Here is a 20,074-nt window from a genome sequence, read left to right on the forward strand (position 1 = left end):
TTGCTGCTGCATGTGCTCCCACCATGATGAGCTGAGTCACCCCAAAGCATCAGGGCAATCCATGTGATCAGTTATAGTCACTGAAAAAATATTTATTAAGTAGCCCTGATATGACAGGCACAGTAATCTCAGGCTTTGGGAACACATTTACACCACCATGAAATTTATATTCTAGAGGATACTTGGACATTAATCAAATAATGAAGACTAAATGTAAACTGAAAAATTTTATGTATGCTTTATGTGTGTTATAAAGATTTTTCAGCGTTATTTTAGCCATGCATAAGTTTTACCTGCCTAAAACCTTTGTGTAAGGTGAATAGTATTTTTTTCTCTTCCCCTCCATAAACTCTTTCCTTATATACATATATTTTTTTGTAGTAGGGATTGAACCCAGGGGTGCTTAATCATTGAGGCACATTCCCAGCCCTTTTTATTTTGTATTTTGAGAAAGAGTCTTGCTCAGTTGCTTAGATTCTTGCTAAATTGCTAAGTCTGGCCTCCAATTTATAATCCTCCTATCTAAGCCTCCCGATCTGCTGGAATTACAGGTGTGTCCTCTGTGCTCAGCTTTTTCTTCTTTTTAACATTGAAAGTGAATGAATGCCCTGATCACCAGTTTCCAGTTACATGGTTTACATGTGTGTATACCTGAGGAAGCGCCCCAGATTAAGATATGAAGCCTTCCTTTATCTTAGAAGGCGCCATGCTGTCTCTTCCTGTCTTAACTACCTCCTCAGCATGCCAGAGAGCTCCTCCTTAGACTTCTGTCATCATAGCTTCCATCTCTGTATTCTTTAATTTCATATATTTGGAAACATACAGCATCAGGCATTTTATATCTGGTTTCCTTTGATCCCTTCCACATTTTTAAGATTCATTTTTTTAAAAACTTGATTTTATTCATATATTTTTTATGGGTTGCTGAGGATAGAACCCAGTGCCTCACATATACTAGGTAAGCTTCCTACCCCTGAGCAACAACCCCAGCTCCCCACAGTTTTAATATTTCTTGTCTGCACCTCCATACCCTCTCTGTCTTCCTTCTGGAAACTGCCCCTTCTTTCTGCCACATTCTAGCCACAAGGGGCAGCAGAGGCCAAAGAAACTGGGCAAGACTGCCTGGGTGACCTTTCCATTGGCCCAAAGTAATCTGGCAACCACAGAGCATGCTCTTGCTGGGTGCTTGTTGTTCCTTCCTCTCTGGGAGGGAGTTTCCAAATGGTTCCAGATATGCTCTCTCTCTCTCTCTTTCTTTTTAATATTTTTTTTTATTGTAAATGAACTTTTATTTTATTTATTTTTATATGGTGCTGAGAATTGAACCAGTTGCCTCACACATGCTAGGAAAGCACTCTACCACTGAGCCACAACCCCAGCCCCACATGCCCTTCCTTAAAGTTATGAATTTTGAACTTGCACTTAACAAATATGTACACATACTATTCAGCTAAAAAAAAAAATAGATATAATGCAGTAGTCTGGCTGCAGCAAAATAACCGGGGATGACGAGGAACTTGTGTAGATTGATACAGCAGGAGTGGGAGCTGTTTATTGTAGGATAGGAGGGGTATTTATACATTCCACACAGCTTATCTAATTAACATAAACTAGATACAGCAGTCAACCAATAAGGAATCTCCATACTTAATGGCTTGCTGGCATTACTTCATAAACCACTCCCTCTGGCAAAATGCCAGGCACCATCCAGACTTGTTTACAGACTCTAACAATATAAGAGTAAAATTTTTATGATAGAAGTTCTAACATAATCTTTGCCTCCCCTTTTGCCCTTCAGGTCTCTGGAACACACCAAGGGCTGGTGCCCCCAACTGTTTTAGACTGTGCTTTGGAGGCAGTCCTGCTCCTGTCAGTGTTTGTCCATGTGACCCTATGACCTTGTAAAGTTTCCACTATTGTAGAGGCTCCATCCCTCAGCTCTCAGTGAATGGTGTGCCTAAGTATTTCTTGGTGGTTATTAGAGAGCAGAGGCCCTGGCTGTGCCTGGGGGGAGGAGTCTCTGTGACAGGAGAGGAACAGGGTGTGCAGCATCCTAGGGAGTGTTAGAATGTGCCTCTTGGGGCTGGACATGGACTCTCCTGCCCTGGGCCCCTCTCTACTTTTCTGAGGGGCATAGGTCAACATTTGAGACAACTAGGCCTTTTCCATGACCCAGTTCTGAAATCCCTCCACTGTGACTTACCTGTTTCACCCTTGACTGTACATGGGCCTGATCTACCTGGGATTGGGAGGGTCAGTAAATTCTTCCTGGGTCACTGATGGGTCACACATATGATCAGTGCCTGTGCTGGCTCTCTGCAACTGATCTGACATTGCAGTAACTGGGGAACAAGTTTCAGATACTCTGGGCTGATGTGTTCATTCTGGTGTCTCATCTCCTGATAGGTCAGACCAATGGCAGGCCCCTCGACCCTTCTTCTTCTTCTTCTTTTTTTTTTCAAATATTTTTAGTTGTAGATGGACACAATACCTTTATTTTATGTATTTTTATGTGGTGCTGATGATCAAACCCAGTGCCTCACAAGTGCAGGGCAAGAGCTCAACCACTGAACCAGACTCCCAGCCCTGCTCCTTCCTTTTCATGCCAGCTTTCTCTCAGTCTGCTGACTTTTCATTTAAATTTTTAGTTATTGTTTGCTTTTCATTAATCTAATACATTTCACTCAATTTTCTATAGAAATGTATATTTTTCTCCTTCTGACTTCACTCCCTTACCCTTTTCTATCTCAGGGCTTGAGTGGGAGGGATACTTTATGTCCCTGGAATCTCAGATGAGGAAGGGGTGGATGCTCATGCAGAGGGTGGTGGGGCAGGTGCCTTAGCCAGGAGGGCTCAGCAGCTGAATTCGGGGGGAGGATGGCTGGGCCAGGTCCTGGCTCCAATAAGAGAGAGAGAGAGAGGCACAGGGAGGTCTCTCAGCCACTTCTGGTTGGATATTTCAGGATGTGTTCATTCCGCAGTATCAATAAAATTGGGGGTTTGGGTGAGTTAAGTACTTTATATCAACTGTCACATTTTTAGAATCTCAATGTATTTCACTAACCATTGTTTTATGGTTTAGGTATTTATCTGAAGCTATTTAGAAAACACTTAATACTTGAAAAAGATAAGAGGTATTTATTACATATTATTCATAAAAGAAAGTTAATATTAACCTCATTAGTATTAGGATCATTTAAGTTTATACAAGAAAATTATTTGTTGTTTCGTGAATAGAGTTTCTTGTCAAGGCAGCTGAACGGTGATCCTGATGAGCTGGGAGAGGACAGTGCTGAGGTTTAGTGTCCCCTGCCAGTGCTGGTCAAGGATTCTGCCAGTGTTCTTTAAGGAGACCCGACCTGCACTTTGTCACTGCTTCCACCCCATCCTCCCCAAATGGAAGGCAAAGGGCAACCTTGGGAGGGAGAATGCTCAGGTCAGGGTGAGATAAGCTTTCTGGCCCTGTAATTGAGGCAACTGAGAGTCCAAGGTCCCTTTCAGGATCTTGCTCACTTGAGTTACCTGGGGCAGGGGGCTGGGCTGGCCTGGAGATGTGGTGGTGGGAGGCAGTCCCCTGGCACATCTAGCCTCTCCCTCAACTATTAAGTTACTAGGCTGATATTACCAGATGGCAGGGCTCATGGCTTTATCTCTGCAGTTGTGATAATGAAATGTCATAAGTAAAATTTATGTAGCACAGTTCTTGATAACTAGTAGGGATTCAATATAATTTTGTTTTCTTATTTTTGTAAGATTTCCCTGACATCTCTAAGCCTCCAGGATTCTGCTGTTTGGGCAGGGATTGGTGGTGGCATTCTGGGCTTGTTCTGCAGTGTTCCAGGAAAATTGTGGGCACACTTTTTTTGCTGCTCTGCTCTACTGCCTTCTTCCTGGTGAAGGGAGCGATGTCCAGAGGGCAGGGCACACTCTGCTCAGGCTCCTTTTGCAAGCTTTTGCTTTAGATGTTGGAAGAAGCCAGAGAGGGATTTCTCCTCTGATTGGGAGGGCTTAGTGGGGTCTCCAGTGTCAAAGACACTGCAGAGATCACTGCAACTTATGTGTGGCTCTGCTTTTTCCCTGTTTCCTGGGGACAAACTGCCTCTTGGAAATGAAAAATTTGGGCCCCCAGCATTGGACTCAGAAGTAAGGATTGGTCTCTGAGAGCAGCCTGGGGCAGGTGCAGATTCTGAAGGCAGATTTGGGGCCTGCCAGGGTCCTTGTGAGTCTGACCTTTCTCCAGCTGTTGTGTTTAGAGACGCTCCAGGAAGTCACAGCCTTTCATAGGTGGGAGAACAGAGAAGCAGGTAAGTTGGCTTTGAAGACACCTGTGACCTAAGAGGAGGAATCCAGGGAGAAGCTGGTGGCAGGAAGAAGCTGAGGATGAGGTGGTGTGAGAGGCAGTGGGGTTGGGTAGGTGGGACAGTCTTGTTCTAGGAAGAACCAGGAGAAGCTTAATGAGGGTTGTTCTTTTATTCATTTGTTTTAATGATATTTCTGTAACATTTTCTGGGACCAGTCCTACATCTAATTACATGTAGTGACTATAAATTCATGTCATTTTTATTACAAATAGGGAGGTAGAAGTTGTGACTATGCCCATCATATAGATAAGGAAACTGAGGCCAAGAAGGTCATAGTGAGAGTGGCTGAGCCTGGAGGGCAGCCTAGAAGTCATCTCCCAGAATTTGTTCTTCCTTATACCACAGACTGCTTTCTCCCTGCTCCTTCCAAACAGTAGGTAATTTGGGGTCTTTTCTCTGACTAGGGCTATTTTATCTCTATGCTCTGTCTCCAGGAAGGGTCCCTTACCTCTCAGGCAGAAATCTTTCTCAAAGAAAAAGAAGGCAAGGACAAACATGTTGGTGGGGAAGTGCTTGGCACCTGCCATATGAAGCACCATGTCCTGAGCCCACAGTGTAAGGGATTGGGCTGAGATTCAGGTTTAGGTGAACTCCCCATCTAAAAAGGCAAGATGGGGTTCTGGGCTTCTGTGATGGGACCACAGCCTCCTTGAGGAGGTGAATATCTCTGACACTGTCCAAGTCAAACCTGGGCATAACTATGGGGCAGAACAAGGGGGAAGCAGTAGCTGCATGTGCTTCCTGATGGGGACCCTGAATCTGACCATCTTTTCTGGTGGGTTATCAGTGGTGTGCAATAACAGAGAGTTAGAGGAATGGTTTCCACCACAGAGCTCTAGGTATGGGGAAGGAAAGAGCCTGGTGTTCTGGGCCTAGTAGAGCTGCCCCGTGGTTGGCATTGGAAAGGAAGGAACAGTTTCTTACCAGGTAACTAATGGTTTCCTGATACCACAGTCTTCTAAGAAAAGCTGGAAGGAGCCCAGACTCAGCTGTTTGTCAGTATCAGGGTTCTGGGGTCCCAGCACCCTGTTGGTATGATGTGCCAATAGGAATGCTTTGCTCCAGCAGGGGACTACTGTCCAGCCCTAAGCCCTACTCTCTATGCTGATGTGCTGGAGCTCTGGGCTGGACCTGACTCCTTCCTGCAGGTCTTGGCCCTCATCCCCATCTCTCTCCCCAGCTCTAAAGATGGAGGGGTCATGCAGTCTCTCCTTGTTCTGCTGTCTCACTTCTCTGCTTTTCCTTGTCCAGCTGTCCACAGGTGAGTGTTCCCATTTGTCTTCCTTTGTGGTTTTAAAAATTAAGATAGAAAAACATTTGAAAATACATTTTTCCCTCATTTTTTGTTGTTTTCTTGCCTTTTTTGTGCTGCAAGCATTCATTCATTCATTTTCTTTTTGAAATATTTATGAAATGTTGATTATTAAGTGCTATTCTATGAAAGAATCAGACAGAAATTCTGTCATACAGTTTACCTTCTAGCAGGAGAGAGTGAGTAATAAAAGCACCTAGGCAGAGAGGCCTAAGTGTGTTGGAAGAGATGACCATGATTGGAAATGCAACAGGGCAGGGTTTGGACAGTGAGGGTCATGGGAGGCAGGTGTAGGCAGGCAGCAGTGTTCAGTGAGGTGGTGTGTAGATGGGAACATAACCCTGGAGAAGGAGAAGTGAGCTGTAGGACCATTTGGAAGGAGGGTTCCTGCAGGGGAAGGAGCCTGTGCAGAGCTGGCAGTGTGCTGAGGTGTGAGGAAGCTCAGAGGCCAGTGTTGCTGGACTAGAGCATATGGGGAGACAAGCAGCAGGTGAGTTCAGAGGGGTCTTGGGAAGGAGGGTCCACCTTGTCAAGCCTGGGGACAAGTGGGGAACCATGTGGAGGCTACAATGGGTAGCCTCAGAAGACCAAGAGCACCAAGGGGGTGGAGAGTGAGGTGAACTTGCTCCTTGAACATGCAGTGATGGGGGTTTCTGTGAATTGCAAGAGCAGGAGTTTCACAGAAGTAAGTAGCATTTGACTCTGTGTTTTAAAGTGCATATATATTTCTCTCCTCCATCAGTGGAGGAGAAAAATATAGACTGAAGGAAAAAATTTAGAATAGGAATAGGGGAATTTTCTAGGTTTGGCTGAATGATCAAAGAGTGCTGACCTAGGCCACAGGTATGCCCTTGGTCTGTTTTCAGGTTTTCCTGAAAAAGGGCAAGTTAGACCTGTGGTTCCCAAAGAGTGCTACCCAGACCATCCTTGGAACTCGTTGTACATGTGCATTCATTGGTCCACCCCAGATCTAGTGAATGTGATGCTCTGGAATGAGGTCCAGTGATGTGTGCTCTATAAGGCATCCTAGTGGTTCTGGTGCATGAAATCTTGAGAACCATTGAATTTGAGATTACTTAATGGGAGGGACTGGGACCAGGAGCAGAAGCCAATGAGGGAGTGTCTTTTGTATGATTTCTGGCCACATCACTTTGATCAGAAAACCTCTTCTAAATTCATTAGACCTCCGGGGTCATCTCATGTGGCCCCTGCCCCAGCTTTCTGGCCTTTCCACCTGATGTTCTGTGTTCTATGTTGTTTGGTCTGTGTCTCTATAGTTTCCCTCCCCATGTCTCTGTCCACAGAGCAGTTCCAGGTTGTTGGCCCTCGACATCCCATTGTGGCAGTGCTGGGCGAGGATGCCATACTGCCCTGTGCCCTACTCCCAGCCATGAATGCAGAGAACATGGAACTGGGGTGGTTCCGTACCACATTCTCACAGGCAGTGTTCATCTACTGGAACCAACAGGAACAGACTGAGAAGCATATGGCTGAATACAGAGGGCGAACCTCACTGGTGAGGGACTTCCTTACTGAGGGTCAGGCTTCCGTGCACATCCACAAGGTCCAGGTTTCTGACAATGGAATGTACACCTGCTTCTTCAGACATGGAAGCTTCTATGATGAGGCTGATTTTGAAGTGAAGGTGGCAGGTTAGTTACTTGACCTCTATTCTAGAGACCTTGGGAGTACTGGCTTCGGTGGGAATATCAGAGATCATCCAATTTTGCCTCACATTTTATAGGTGAAATGGAAGAAAAAAGTGGCTCATCTTTTATTCATTGATTTAATACAAACACTGTATATGGGTCATCTGAAATATGTGGGGACTTGTTCTGTGCATTAGAGATATATCAGTGTAACAGAGATCCAATCAGTGAGGAGGTCACCTTCTAGAGACAAAGGAACAAAAGTTATAACAAATAATTCAGTACAAGATGTTATAAGGTGATAAGTACTTAAGATAAAAGACCAAGTAGAATTAAGAAAGGGGCTCAGGATGTGGGCTGGGGTGTTAGGACAAGCTGCAGTGTTACATAGGGGCTCAGGCAGAGTCTTATTCACAGTCTGAGCATGGCTCAAAGAAAGTAGGTATTTAGCCAGGTGGGTATCTGGGGGGCCATGGTTTAATGCAGAGGGAGCCCCTGGTATGAAACCTTTGAGTTGAAGTTTGGTTTATTATTCTGTGTATAATGAGGCCATCATGGTTGATAGTAGGAGTGAGGGAGAGGATGGTAATAGTGGTATTACTGGAACAAAGAGATGGTCCTGTATTAACACCACTCACAGGTGTCAGGATGAGGTCCTTAGGAGTGGACACCTGGGCTGGCACAAGAGCCCTGGAGGTTGATGGGGTGGAAGGTGAAAAGGCAGAGGGCATACAACATGGTGATTGTGGCTACTTGCACTTGACCAGATAGTTCTTGGGGTTGAGTGTGTGGGCCCTGAGGGTCTCAGGTGGTGGAGTTTGGGGAGAAGTGATGGAGAGGAAGGCAGTTACCAGATCAGTAAAGGCTCTGTGTGCTGTGTTATGGAGTTTGGATGCAGAGAAGGGGGAATCCTAAACAGAGCCATGCTGGGAATGCTCATGTTGGCAGTTGTGAATGGATGGATGGGAGGTAAGCAAGAAGAAGGCATTGAGTGCAGTTATGGTGTGGAGAGAATGAGTGCCTGACCTGAGACATGGCAGTGGGGTGGGAGAGGAGGGGTCAGACAGGTTTAGAAACTAGAGTCAACTGAGTAGATTTGTGGTCACAAAGTTTGGAAGGGGAAGAGAAGACTTCAGAGACTTACAAGGTTTTATTTGAACCATTTGTTGTTTTGTGGCAGGACACTTGAAAATTATATGTCAGTTCTACTGATGTAATAATGCTGTGTAACAAACAACCAAAATCTCAGGTGCATCTGGCAATAAAAAAGTATATTTTCAAGCACCGAGGGAGTTCAACTAATTGGGGTTGAACTTGCCTAATCTCATCTGGGTTTACTCATACATGTTTGTCATTTATGAGAAATATAATTAAAACAAAATCTCTCATGCTAGGAGAAAACACTTTTTATTACAGAATAAGCATCAAAACAGAGTGTTAAACATATTATGGTGATCTGTGAATGGATTACACAACCAGAAAGGAGTTTCATCTTTCTTTTTAGAGCCAAGCATATATAATCTCCTGTATGCTTGTTGCCAAGTTGAAGAATAACTAATATTCAACTAAGAGGGCTCAAAGCACTATTGTTCCACATAATTCTTCCTAAATTTACCTGGTAGTTTGGGAGACCATCAGTGTCATCTAATAGGCTTTATCTGGAAGCAAAATAAACTCCTCTAGCTTTATGACAGGAAGTAGTTTTACATTTTGGAGCAAGATACCTACATAAGTTAGGCACCTACCTTTCCAGAGAAAAGGGGGGCAAAGGGTTGCTATCTTCCCTCATGCTTACATTTCAAAGAAATGGGTCCCAGGTCCTTGAGTAAGATATTCCTGAGCCACAAAGCTGGCAAAAAACCTAGTCAGTTTTCAAAATTATGTATAAACATTTTAAAAGAGGAGAAAGTGCCTATTTGTAATTGCAATTTTCTAAAGCAAATGGTGTAATAAAAAGAAATAGAGACTTCTTTTATCAACAGGGAGAATTAACTTTTTTACTTGTAATTTTTATTTGTTCTTAAGTCAGCCGAAAAGTTCACCAGGTTCACCATCGTTTGGTGTGCTCAAGTTTCAGGTGGTCATGTGGCTGACCTAGGGCAGCTGTATCAGGTTGACCAGGCAATGTTACAGGAGTCCATCCTCCACTGGGGAGCCCACGATTGTCCTCCTGTGGGAATGGTAGAGGTTAAAACCAAGTCGCAAATGTTTTAAAAACCTCTGCACTAGTCATATTAGCTAATTTCTCATTGCCAAATTGAGTCCCATGACTGAGCCGAGAGGCAGAAGGTAAAGGCAGTAATAAGTCTGTGGAAGTGGGAGAACTGTCTATAAAGAAGGGTGAGGAATTGGGGAAATTTTAATAGTTGTTTTGTCACAAGTGGTGCAAATTTATGAATTCAGTTTGGAGTTTTGAGTTTGAAAGGAGGAAACCTGGTAAAGTTAACTCATGGGAACATGGGTGTTGTGGAAGAGAATTCAGGAGAAAAGGTGGTCACTAAATATAATTTTGTGAAATACACAGAGATACAGATGTCTCAGGAGAGTGTGTGAGGTGAGAAGACTGAGATTCAATAAGGAAGCCCTGGGACAAAATCATTCCTGTTTACTGTGGTACTCATGGTTGGGGAGCAAAGCCCAGTGCCCTTTGTGGGACTCTGTGCTGCTTTCTTTTATTCCCTCTTCCCCTAGAACTCCCAGAATTCAACATGAAAGCTTATCCCCTGATGTTGTATAATATGTAGGCAACTCTGGAGTCTCAAGGCCGAAGATGGCCTCCTGGGGCTCCACAGCTTCCTTCCCACAGGGATGGGCTCTGACCCTCAAGTGCACATAGAAGGGCCAGAAGAGGATGGAGTGTGTGTGGTGTGCAAAGCCTCAGGATGGTTCCCAAAGCCCCAGGTGCAGTGGAGAGACCTCAGTGGAAACAAGTTCCCAGCGCTTTCTGAGGCCCACACCCAAGACACTGAGGAGCTGTTTAGTGTGGAGGCCACTCTGGTGGTGAGAGACAGTTCTGTGGGGAATGTGACCTGCTCTGTCCTCAATCCTGTCCTGGGCCAGGAGAAGGCCATGGCTATTTACATCCCAGGTCAGTGCTGCTTCCCACTCCCAGCAGAGCTGTGGGGAGGGGCTGGCCTCTCTGAGTGTGCTGGCTCTCCTGGGTGTGCCCCTGACCTCTGTCTGCCTGGGCCACAGAGCCCTTCTTCCCTCAGGCTTCTCCCTGGAAACCAGCATTTGCTGTGATCCTGACCATGCTCGGGCTCCTACTCTTGGTGGCTAGCTATTTTATCAGAAAAGCACATTCTACTAGAATGCTTAAGAAAAAGGAACAGCAGGCTAAAGAAGAGGTGCTGAAGGCCATTGGTAAGACAGCACAGGGCAAGTGCAGACCTGGTGGTGAGTGGGACAGCTGACACGGGGCAGAGTCTGGGGTCCAGCTCTTTAGGGAGATCCAGGGTCCTGAGCCCAGAGGAGGAGACTGAGGCGATCTGAGAGGACAGCTAGAGCCTGGTGGGGTTGAGTGGGTGTGTAGGTAGAAATTCTAGTATCAAAGTTTTTTCTTAGGTTTTTCAGGCACACAGACTTTTCTTTTCTTGTGGATGAAGGTTCACACTGTTTTTCATTTTCTTTCAGATGAACTCCAAGCAGATCTTAGTAAGTTCTGCTCTCATTCTTAATTTTCTATGATGTGTTGATAGTGCATTTGCTAGTTCCCACCTCCCCTAATTCCTGGGTTGTTTTTCAGATCAGAGGAAAGCTTCTTATCTTTCTGGTAAGTGATTGTCCCGGTATCCTTGATTTTCTTATCCTGCCTGTAATCTGGTGTTCCCTTTCCTTGTTTTTATCTAGGCACAGACATGTGGGTCCCCATCCCTGGGAGGCTAATTGTGGGCTAGTGGAAGCCAGAACACTGCTCCCTGGGCTTTCTTAGATCTGGGCTGCTGTTTCCTATTTAGTGCTTGGAAACCTGGGTGTGATGGTGACTCCTGGTCTGTCATGTATTTTGCATCTTATTTCAATCCTGTCTTGCCCATTATATTGTGCTGGAGGCCATCCTTGAATTACTTGGGGTCTTCTCTAGATATGGCAACCAGGGAGATTTTCGGTTTATCCTTGGCTCTCCTATGCAATGGATTGCCCAAGGCACATAACCTTTATCTCAGCCCTACTAGGAAGATTCCTCATAGTAGCTGGTACTCGTTGGGTACCAGATAGTCCACCTATAACCTTTTTGGTGAAGAACATTCTATGGAAGGCCTTTGATCTTCCCCAATATAAAAAAGCAAATGTAGGCTCCATTTTATGTTTTTAGTACAGAAACTCGATCTGTATGATAGTCCCGGCCTGTCCCCTCTTTCTAAAAATATTTTCTGTTGTGTCCTGCCTTTTTTTCATTGTTTCATTTTTATTAGCTTTTATTTTGCAGCCAGCTCATTCCACCGAGGGGAACCCCATTCCCATCACTGGTGAGGGACATGTATGAGAATATTGTTTTTTAGCCTTCAATACATCTAGCTGTTGGTCTGCACTCAGAAGCTTAAAGGCAGATACTAGATATTATTAAATGATACATATAAGGAAATGGAGTAATCAGGTTTAGGAGTGCGGCCTTCTGTTCATCTCCCAACAAATCACCATACAAGGATTATGTTTTCTCCAGCTCCCAAAGGTGCTAATCCAAGTGGGCTGTCACCACAGGTGGGAATGTGATGGAGTGAACCAAGTACTTCCTGAAATAATGTTTCTTATTCTCTAGAAATATTTCATCTGTGAGAAATTGGGCATTTTTACACCAGAACTTACCTCACGTACCTATCTTTAAATCATTCTTCCCTTTTTGGTAATTTCCCAAATGTCTTTTTAAATTTTTATTTTATTTTTTCATTGTGGTGCTGAGGACTGAACTTTGTGCCTCCTGCATGCTAGATAAGCCCTCTACCAGGGGCCAAATCCCTACCCCTTTCCCAAGTATATCTTTGCCAGAAAAAGTCTGGATATAATAATGCCTTCTGTTAATTGTGGAATGATTTATATTTTATTCTCTCAAATATTTTCACACATAGTATGATTTTTATCCTTAGCAGAAAACTGAGAAAAGACAGATAGAATATGGATTTTTATGGGTTTTGAGTCAGAAATTTTTCTGAGAGAAAGCAGTGGGACAGTGGTAGAATTTGGCCTGTAAAGCAGCCATCTTGATCTGTGGTCCAGGGCATTTCCCACAACACCCTGGGGTCCCTGCATACTGCAAGAGCACATCTCCTTTCTTGGCTCTGTCCTCCTGTGGGCAGTCTCATCTTTAGAATGGAGGGGAGGCCAGGGCAGGTACATTCATCCTGAGAAGGCTTGTTTTAACTGTGATCTCTCCATTGTGTGTTCCCTTTCAGCCTGGAGGAAGGCCCCTCTGTATGCAGGTAAGTGACTCTGATGTTTCCTTGGCCTTCACTTCTCCGTCCTCCTCCTCTGCCCTTCTGTATCAGTGGTCTCCACCCAGGATGGGATGGGTTTTCCTGCTCTGCTGTCTCTAATTTGTTTCCCTCCCCTCCCAGTAAACACTTTTAATTTCTCTTTTTTTTCGTTTAATAATCGTCACACATTAATCTGTCCCCTGCCCAAACTAACCAAAGCCAAGCACAACAGGAAAGCAAAATTCTCCTAAATGGAGAGAAAAGTGATTGTAACTTGCATTGGAAGACCACAGGGACTTCTCCTTGGGATTGGACCACAGAACTCACCTCACATTCCTGTCTTTAAATCATTCTTCATTTTTTTAACATTTTTTTAGTTGTAGGTAGACACAATAATTTTATTTTTATGTGGTACTGAGTATTGATCCTAGTGCCTTTCACATGCTGGGCAATCACTCTACAATTGAGCCACAACCAAACCCTCAATCATTCTTCATTTTTGGTAATTTCTCTATAGTCTTGTTTAATTTTAATTTTATTTTTTCGTATTGTAGTTCTCAGGAGTGAACCTATTCTAGGACCATCCTCCCCTGCAGGTTAGGGTTAGCTGTACCCCCTGAAAACATACTTTGAACTGGTATTTGTTGTTGGTGCAATGACACTGGAGAGTTCAGTTGTGAGGAGATCCCAGATGGAGCAGGGTTGGAGCTGTGTAGATAAGAATTGGTGGTCTCCATGAAATTTCAGAAATTATATTTTACATCTTGGGACTTACATCTTCCTAATGTGGGGCCTTGGTTCTGTATTCCCTTTACCCCAGATTCCTATTTTGGGGTCCAGGTTTAGTTTTCTTGTTTCTTTCTTGTCCTCTGGATATTGGTCTTCTCTCAGTCCCCTCATACTCTGACTCACTGTCCTAGCTAGGATTCTTCTAAGCACTTTGTTTGCTCAGAAATGAATTTCTGGTATTCTCAGTTTGGGGTCCAGGATGCTTAGGGCATCAGTGAACTACTTAGATTTATATGCAACATTCTGTGTTTGTGTTTGTGTTACAGGAACAAAATGCAAGTTAATGTTCACAACAATTTTCTCTGCTTTTAAGAGAATTTTGCTTTGTCTGTTGGCTTGGTCTTTAATGCCTTTGTTATTTTAATGTGTGAAGATCATAAAAGGAGGAACCTGGATAGTTTAAAATTGTTTACCTGACAAAGGGTATTGAGCAAATCAGAGAAGAAAGGATGAGGTGGGATGAGAGAGGAGATGAGAAGAAAAGTAGAGTGCCCAAGACTCACAATGAAATTTTGGGTGTGCTGAAGCAGTGAGAGCTGGAGGATCATATCCAGGTGGTTTGAGTTCAATGTGAAGAGCATTTTCAGGTTCTTTGTGTGCATGTATTGTAACCAACTTCTTGATACATCTTTGAGAGAGTTCAATGAATACTTTCTCTCTCTCTCTCTCTCTCTCTCTCTCTCTGAATTCTATTAAGCCATTTCTAAGTATTTATCTCATTGAGTTTGCCTGTGATAATGAGACCACCTGAACCTTCCAGTAGCAGTTAGGACAAGTATATGCTAAGGCAGTTTCCAATGCAATGAAAGATTATCTAGAAGACTCTTTAACTCTGGGGATTAGTATAGGACCTGTGCCATCTGAATTTGTATAATCTTCCCTTTTTCTACTCTTGTTATTTCTTTTTGACATCAGGGATATAGACTGTGAGAAACAGAGAAAGGTGACCCATGGCATCAAGCAGGCTTTGGTTTCACATGTATGTGGAACACTCTTTGAGAATCTTAATGATTTTTTTGTGGACAGGTTTATTATAAAAGAAGGATCAAATAGTCATTTCTTTTTAACCAACTCCCCCATTCTCTGCTGAATTAATGGCTGTATTTTCATGTATAACTTGCATACTCTTTTATTTTGTAAGGATAAACACATTATTGTACTAGAATTAATACTTTAATATTGACAGGCCAATAGTGTGAGGTGAACTAATGTCTGATCTCATCTTGTTCATGAAATTATAACAATGAGTAATATACTCAAATTTTCGGTGGGAATTATGTGAAGGCTGTATTAAGGTGCATAGCATGGTATTAGATACACTGGAAAATCTTAAAAGTTTTTTTTCTTTCACTCCTTCTCCTTTTCTCCCCTGGCTGCTTTCTTCACGTCTCTTTTCTCCTTTGATAATCTCAGTCAGTTATTACATATGAAATTATAATGGATTACCAAATAATGTCTTGGTGAAAAATGAGAAATATTTACTTTTCTCCAAGGGTCATCTGGGTCTCCTCAGTCATTTTATATGATCTAGTTTCTATGAAGAAACTCAACAAAGATGGAAATACCAATGTATCTGATTGAACCTGTATTATTGGATATGGTGGGCACAAATTTAAACACAAATCTTTAAGAAAGAAAAATGTTGTTTAGTTATTATTTTAACTATTCTAATCTTATTCCTGAGGCTCTGCCCTGTTGGAGGCAAAAGCTTTCCAGTTGAAGACATTTTGGAGTGTATGACATATGTATACTTTGCTTTGGTCAATGACTTTCCTATCTCATTCCCAAAAGGGAATATGGAAGGTGGAGGAGAGTTATGTGGCCTTGGGACTGTGGGAGAAGATGGACCTTGTGTTTTCTCTTGGTTATTGGAGGTCCTCACCATCAGGAGGCTCATCTGAACTGGTTAATAATACCCTTGGGTTGGTGTCTCCTGAGAAAAGGCAGGTCTCATCTCATTGCTTGGTCTCCCTTCCCCTGACCCTGAGGTTATGTCCAAGGTCTGGGTCACTTATTCCTGTTTGACATTGGGCTTTTTACTCTGAACTTCAGACTTTCTCTGGTTCACTGGCTCACTGGGAAACTATCTGTCTCTTCATCATCTAGCAGAGAATTTGACATTTTCTGGGTCCTCAGCTTCCTGTGTGCAGGAGACAGGGAATTTTATGCTTTCTGCAAGAACATTTATCTGCCAGTGCTTTGTTCATAGGTGGTTTTGACACCTATGTAGGCATAGTAGTTTTCTATTTGCTTCCAAATTTCTACAAACTTAGATCTTTGTAGACCAGAAGTTCAAGAAAGTTGGGACAAGGCTGTGTTTCTTTCTGAGGCTGTTGTCTTGCTCAGTTTCTAGAGGCCATCTGTAATTTTTCATTTGAGGGCCTGTTCTCGCATCTTCAAAGCCAGCAACACAGCATGTTTTTGACCATGTTGCTGTGATTCTATCTGCTTCTCTGACTATAGCCATGAAAGGTCTCTGTTTACAAGGGTTCATGTGAGTAGTTTTGGAGTGATGCATAGGATCCAGAATAATCTCAGCTCCAGAACCTGAATCTCAATCACATTTGTAAAGTTGCCTAGTCATGTATTTAACACATTCACACTTTATGGAGTTTAGGAATGTGGGTTCTATCATAGCTGGAGGTTTTGAAACTCTTCAGGGAATTCTTGTGGAGACAAATGACTGGGTCCAATATTTTTGGGTTCTCCCATATGTGTCAGGATGTTTTTCTCCTATTGGTCTGTGAGAAGTGGAAGAAAAGTCACTAGTGATGACCTCTCACTGTATATATTTGTTTCCTGCTTTGAACTTCTTTCTTTCCCATCCTAAATCCCTCTCCATTGCCACCTACCTTGGCAAAATTTCTCTGAGGTCCCAGCACTCATGATTTCTAGTCATCCTCCAAGTTCAGCTAAGCTAGATGTAATTCTCTACTCATGGCTTAGAGGTAACCTTACAAGTCCAGCACAGTCAGTTCTTTATAAGTAAAAGAGGTCTTGGAAATTTTGGTAACCTCATCTGTATCACAAGATAACCATGGTTGTATGTTTGGGTCTTGAGAAAGTATTATTTTGTAGTTAAATCTAAACAGTGGCTTTTCAGTTTGTTATACAGAATTTTGATCCCAGGGTGTTAAGCTTTTTGACATAGTCTTCATGGGAATGTTGCAGTGGCCTCTCCATACTTCTTGTTTATGTGTGAGGTGTGTGTGTGTGTGTGTGTGTGTGTGTGTGTGATTAAAAAATAAATACAGCAGCTGAATTTTTTTCACACAGCTTTTCCATTCTTCCTCCCACATTGTTGTGTTTCAGTAGACTGGGTGCTGGTCATGATGTGTGGAGTACCTGCAAATCCCTGATATGAAATATGTGTTCTCTCCTAGATTGGCGGAAGGAACAGTTCCAAGCCTGTGAGTGATTGTGTGCTTCCAGATGTTCCTCCTGTTGCTCTCATAGTTTGTGGCTTCTCCTTAAGCCCTCTGTGGTGATTCAGATACTGGCATCACCAATGGTGTTACCGTGGCAGAAGTGATGGTCACAAAACTGTAACCAATGGTCCTGTCACATGGCTACCCTCAAGTCAGCCTTCTGGCTCCTTCTTCTGGTTGAGGACGTTGGTTTGAGTTACAAGACTTATACCTCAGGAGTCTAATCCCCTCCTCAGCTCAGGCAGCTATGTGGCTGTGAGGTGGTGGGTGGCTGTGTGCTATGTGTTGGGGCAAGGGCACACCTTACATGATTGATAACTCTCTCAACAGGGTCTGTCACGCTGGATCCAGACTCTGCTCACCCCATGCTGTGTGTGTCTCATGAAAAGACGTGTCTGAAGGACCCCTCTGTGTATAGTGATAAAAATTTCAGTGTGTTGGGTCTTGAGGGCATCACATCAGGAAGATGTTACTGGGAAGTGGAGATAAAGAATAAATCCCATAGCAGGTGGACTCTGGGAGTCTGTTGGAAAGATTTAAAAAGAACAGGCTCATACAGGGAATTACCAGATAAGGGGTTTTGGGTTATGGGGAAACATGACAATAGTTATTTTGCCGGGACTGGTCCTGTGACTTGGTTATCTCCTAGGCAGGATCCCTGCAGGGTGGGGGTTTTCCTGGACTACAGTGAAGGGGATGTCTCCTTCTATAACATGAATGATGGGTCCCACATTTTCTCTTTCCCTCCAGCTTCCTTCTCTGGAGCTCTCTTTCCGTACTTCATGATTATGTATGGAGATGTGTCCATGACCATCTGCTCCATGGAGAGTGGGTCTGAGGGGCTCCCTGTACCCCTTAACAATTCTCCTACTTTGGAGGAGACCCTGAGCACTCCAAAGGAGGGGTTCATCTCAGGCTGTGGTGTTGATGGTGCTTACCCAGAGGCTAAATCTTTATTACTTCCGTGACACCAAAAGGTTTTGTCTTCATAGAGTCCCTTGGTATGTGTGATCACTCACTGTGGCTGTTGCTGTGGCTATAGACTCAATGTGGCAAAATCCCCTGAGATGAGACTTGGAAGGTGCAATGTACTTGTCCTCCTGCTCTTGTTCAGACTTCAGATGTGTGGTTAAAAGGGTTCATGTCTTATATATTCAGATAGCAGAGGTTAAAAGTTAACTCTTTTTGAACTGGTTTAGGGAATGTGGAATTTAAATATAAGGAACCATATCTTTTTGGTATTGAAACATATTTTAGATAGGTGTGACAGCTCATACCTCTATCCCAGCTACTGGGGAGGCTAAGGCAGGAGGATCACTTTAGCCCTTAAGTCTCAGACTATCCTGGGCACCTTAGTGGTACCCTGTCTGAAAAAAAATCAAACAAAGGGGAGATCACATTACTGGACTTGCATGTTTGTAGAAAAATCTTGAGATTGAGAAGGTTTTCCAGTTCTATTTTTGCAATTTTGGACTATCAGATGCCAGAAAGTTTATCATCCAAAAGTTTTCTGGGATATGAATAGGTGTGTTAGTCATCTTGTTGACTCTGTGACAAAATACTGAGAAATCAACCTATAGGAGGAGAGATTTATTTTCCTCACAGTTTTAGAGGTTTCAGTTCATAATTGTCTAGCTTCATTGTTTCTGAGGCAGAATGTCATGTAATGATTGGTAACATGTGGTGGAGCAAGTGATTCATCTTATAGAAGACACAAAGCAAGAGAGGGAGACAGAGGAAAAGGGTAGGGGAAGGGAGGGAGTTAAAAGTGAGGGTAGAGAGAGAAAAAAGAGAGAGGGAGGAAGGGAAAAATAAGGGTCTGGGACAAGACCTAGTCTTCAATTACACAGCCACATTTACCTACTTCCTTCCTGTTTCCTAGTCCCCACCACCCAAAGTTTCCACCACTTCCAAAAAGGGCCACAAGCAGAACCAAGCTTTTAACACATAAGCCTTTGGAAGATATTTCTGTTCCAATCTCCAAACAATGGTGGATTTTTAAGAGAATGGTCCAACTTTCTATGGTATTTGCTTTCTATTCTGGGATGAATGGAACATATTTGTTTTCCCTTGCCTCAGTAACTTTCTGGTACCATTGAGAATATTGTGATATGTTAATCCAGGGAATTAGGGATAAGGGAATGGATCCCCCTTAGAAGCTATTAGTACATATTCATTGTACAAAATGTCAGGTTTTATTGTGACAATTTCATACATGCATATAATGTACTTTGATCATATCCACCCTTCCTGCTACCTTTTGATTTTTCCCTCCATTCCTCTTTTGTGTCAATACTGTAACTGAGAAAAGGCAAGAATTACTAGAGTAAATATAAATGAAAAAGAGAATTTTCAGATGCAAAGTGAATTTCAAAAAGCTTTGATCATGAGCATAGGTCCAGTTAGTATATTTCCTCTTAGTACTTCCAAGTCTGATCTTAAGGGTTAATGGAAAACCACAGCAAACAAGAAGAGACAGGACTATTGAGAATTAGACCCTGCAAAAATAAAGGTGTGTTCACTCTACCAGATTTTTGTGACTAGTTTTCTGACTTGGGGAGAGGAAACACAGAATGGGATTTGGAAGAAAGAGAGTACATATAACACACAGTACTTCTAGAAACAAGGATGTATTAGTTTTGTATATTTTCTCTTTGCTTGTGGTGTATATGTGTGTAAGTGTATGTATTGACCATTTGATTCCTCTCTCTTCTTATATTTTGATTTTCTATACAAATTGTTATCTTTTAGGTAATAGTATAGTCAATGAGACTGAGTGAATCTGAAGAGATCATATAGTAGTGTAGTGTGTACAGTGATTGGGAGTGCTTTTTCCTTATGTTGGGGAGTAGATAAGAACTTCTTGCTTAGTCAGGTTGCTTTGTCATGATGGATTTGTTGTTTTATGGAAGTTCAAAATTTGTAAAATGGTATAACATGTATGTATACATAAAGTATAAAGTCAAAGGTGTGGACAGAGTCCAGTATCATTTTATTGCATTTCTGTTCCAAATCTGCTCTATGTTGGTTTTCTTTGTGTTAATGGAGCTGGACCTTGTAAACACTTTTTTGCCAACTGAGACAATGTGAGATATTTTGTACAATGCAGTGGAGGGGCCACTTCATT

General features: G+C 42.9%; 2 protein-coding genes across 7 annotated transcripts in view; both read left to right on the forward strand.

The window, feature by feature from the left end:
* The window catches only part of LOC107143592 (butyrophilin subfamily 3 member A2-like), a 113,535-nt gene that overhangs the window by 67,145 nt on the left and 26,316 nt on the right, over positions 1-20,074 (forward strand). The window lies entirely within an intron of this gene.
* LOC107143591 (butyrophilin subfamily 1 member A1-like) lies at positions 3,966-19,918 on the forward strand. Of its 3 annotated transcripts, none has more exons than XM_048805085.1 (11): positions 3,966-4,304; positions 4,574-4,738; positions 5,542-5,622; positions 6,978-7,325; positions 10,129-10,410; positions 10,518-10,685; positions 10,956-10,976; positions 11,068-11,094; positions 12,710-12,736; positions 16,903-16,929; positions 17,278-19,918. In XM_048805085.1, exons 3-11 carry the CDS (start codon positions 5,550-5,552, stop codon positions 17,913-17,915), a joined length of 1,611 nt encoding a protein of 536 aa, XP_048661042.1. In that variant the 5' UTR covers positions 3,966-4,304; positions 4,574-4,738; positions 5,542-5,549; the 3' UTR covers positions 17,916-19,918. The 3 variants fall into 3 exon arrangements, with proteins under 3 accessions (XP_048661042.1, XP_048661043.1, XP_048661041.1); XM_048805086.1 differs by having other exon boundaries at positions 4,574-4,734; XM_048805084.1 differs by lacking the exon at positions 4,574-4,738.

Source organism: Marmota marmota, unplaced genomic scaffold (genome assembly GCF_001458135.2).
Source record: "Marmota marmota marmota unplaced genomic scaffold, marMar, whole genome shotgun sequence".
NCBI classification, from domain to species: domain Eukaryota; kingdom Metazoa; phylum Chordata; class Mammalia; order Rodentia; family Sciuridae; genus Marmota; species Marmota marmota.

Excerpts from the sequence above, each read along its gene's own strand:
- LOC107143591 (XM_048805085.1), top strand. The coding sequence starts at position 5,550 with ATGGAGGGGTCATGCAGTCTCTCCTTGTTCTGCTGTCTCACTTCTCTG. Across the intron at positions 10,686-10,955 it reads AGAGGTGCTGAAGGCCATTG|ATGAACTCCAAGCAGATCTT; the intron begins GTAAGACAGCAC and ends ATTTTCTTTCAG. Across the intron at positions 16,930-17,277 it reads GAAGGAACAGTTCCAAGCCT|GGTCTGTCACGCTGGATCCA; the intron begins GTGAGTGATTGT and ends CTCTCTCAACAG.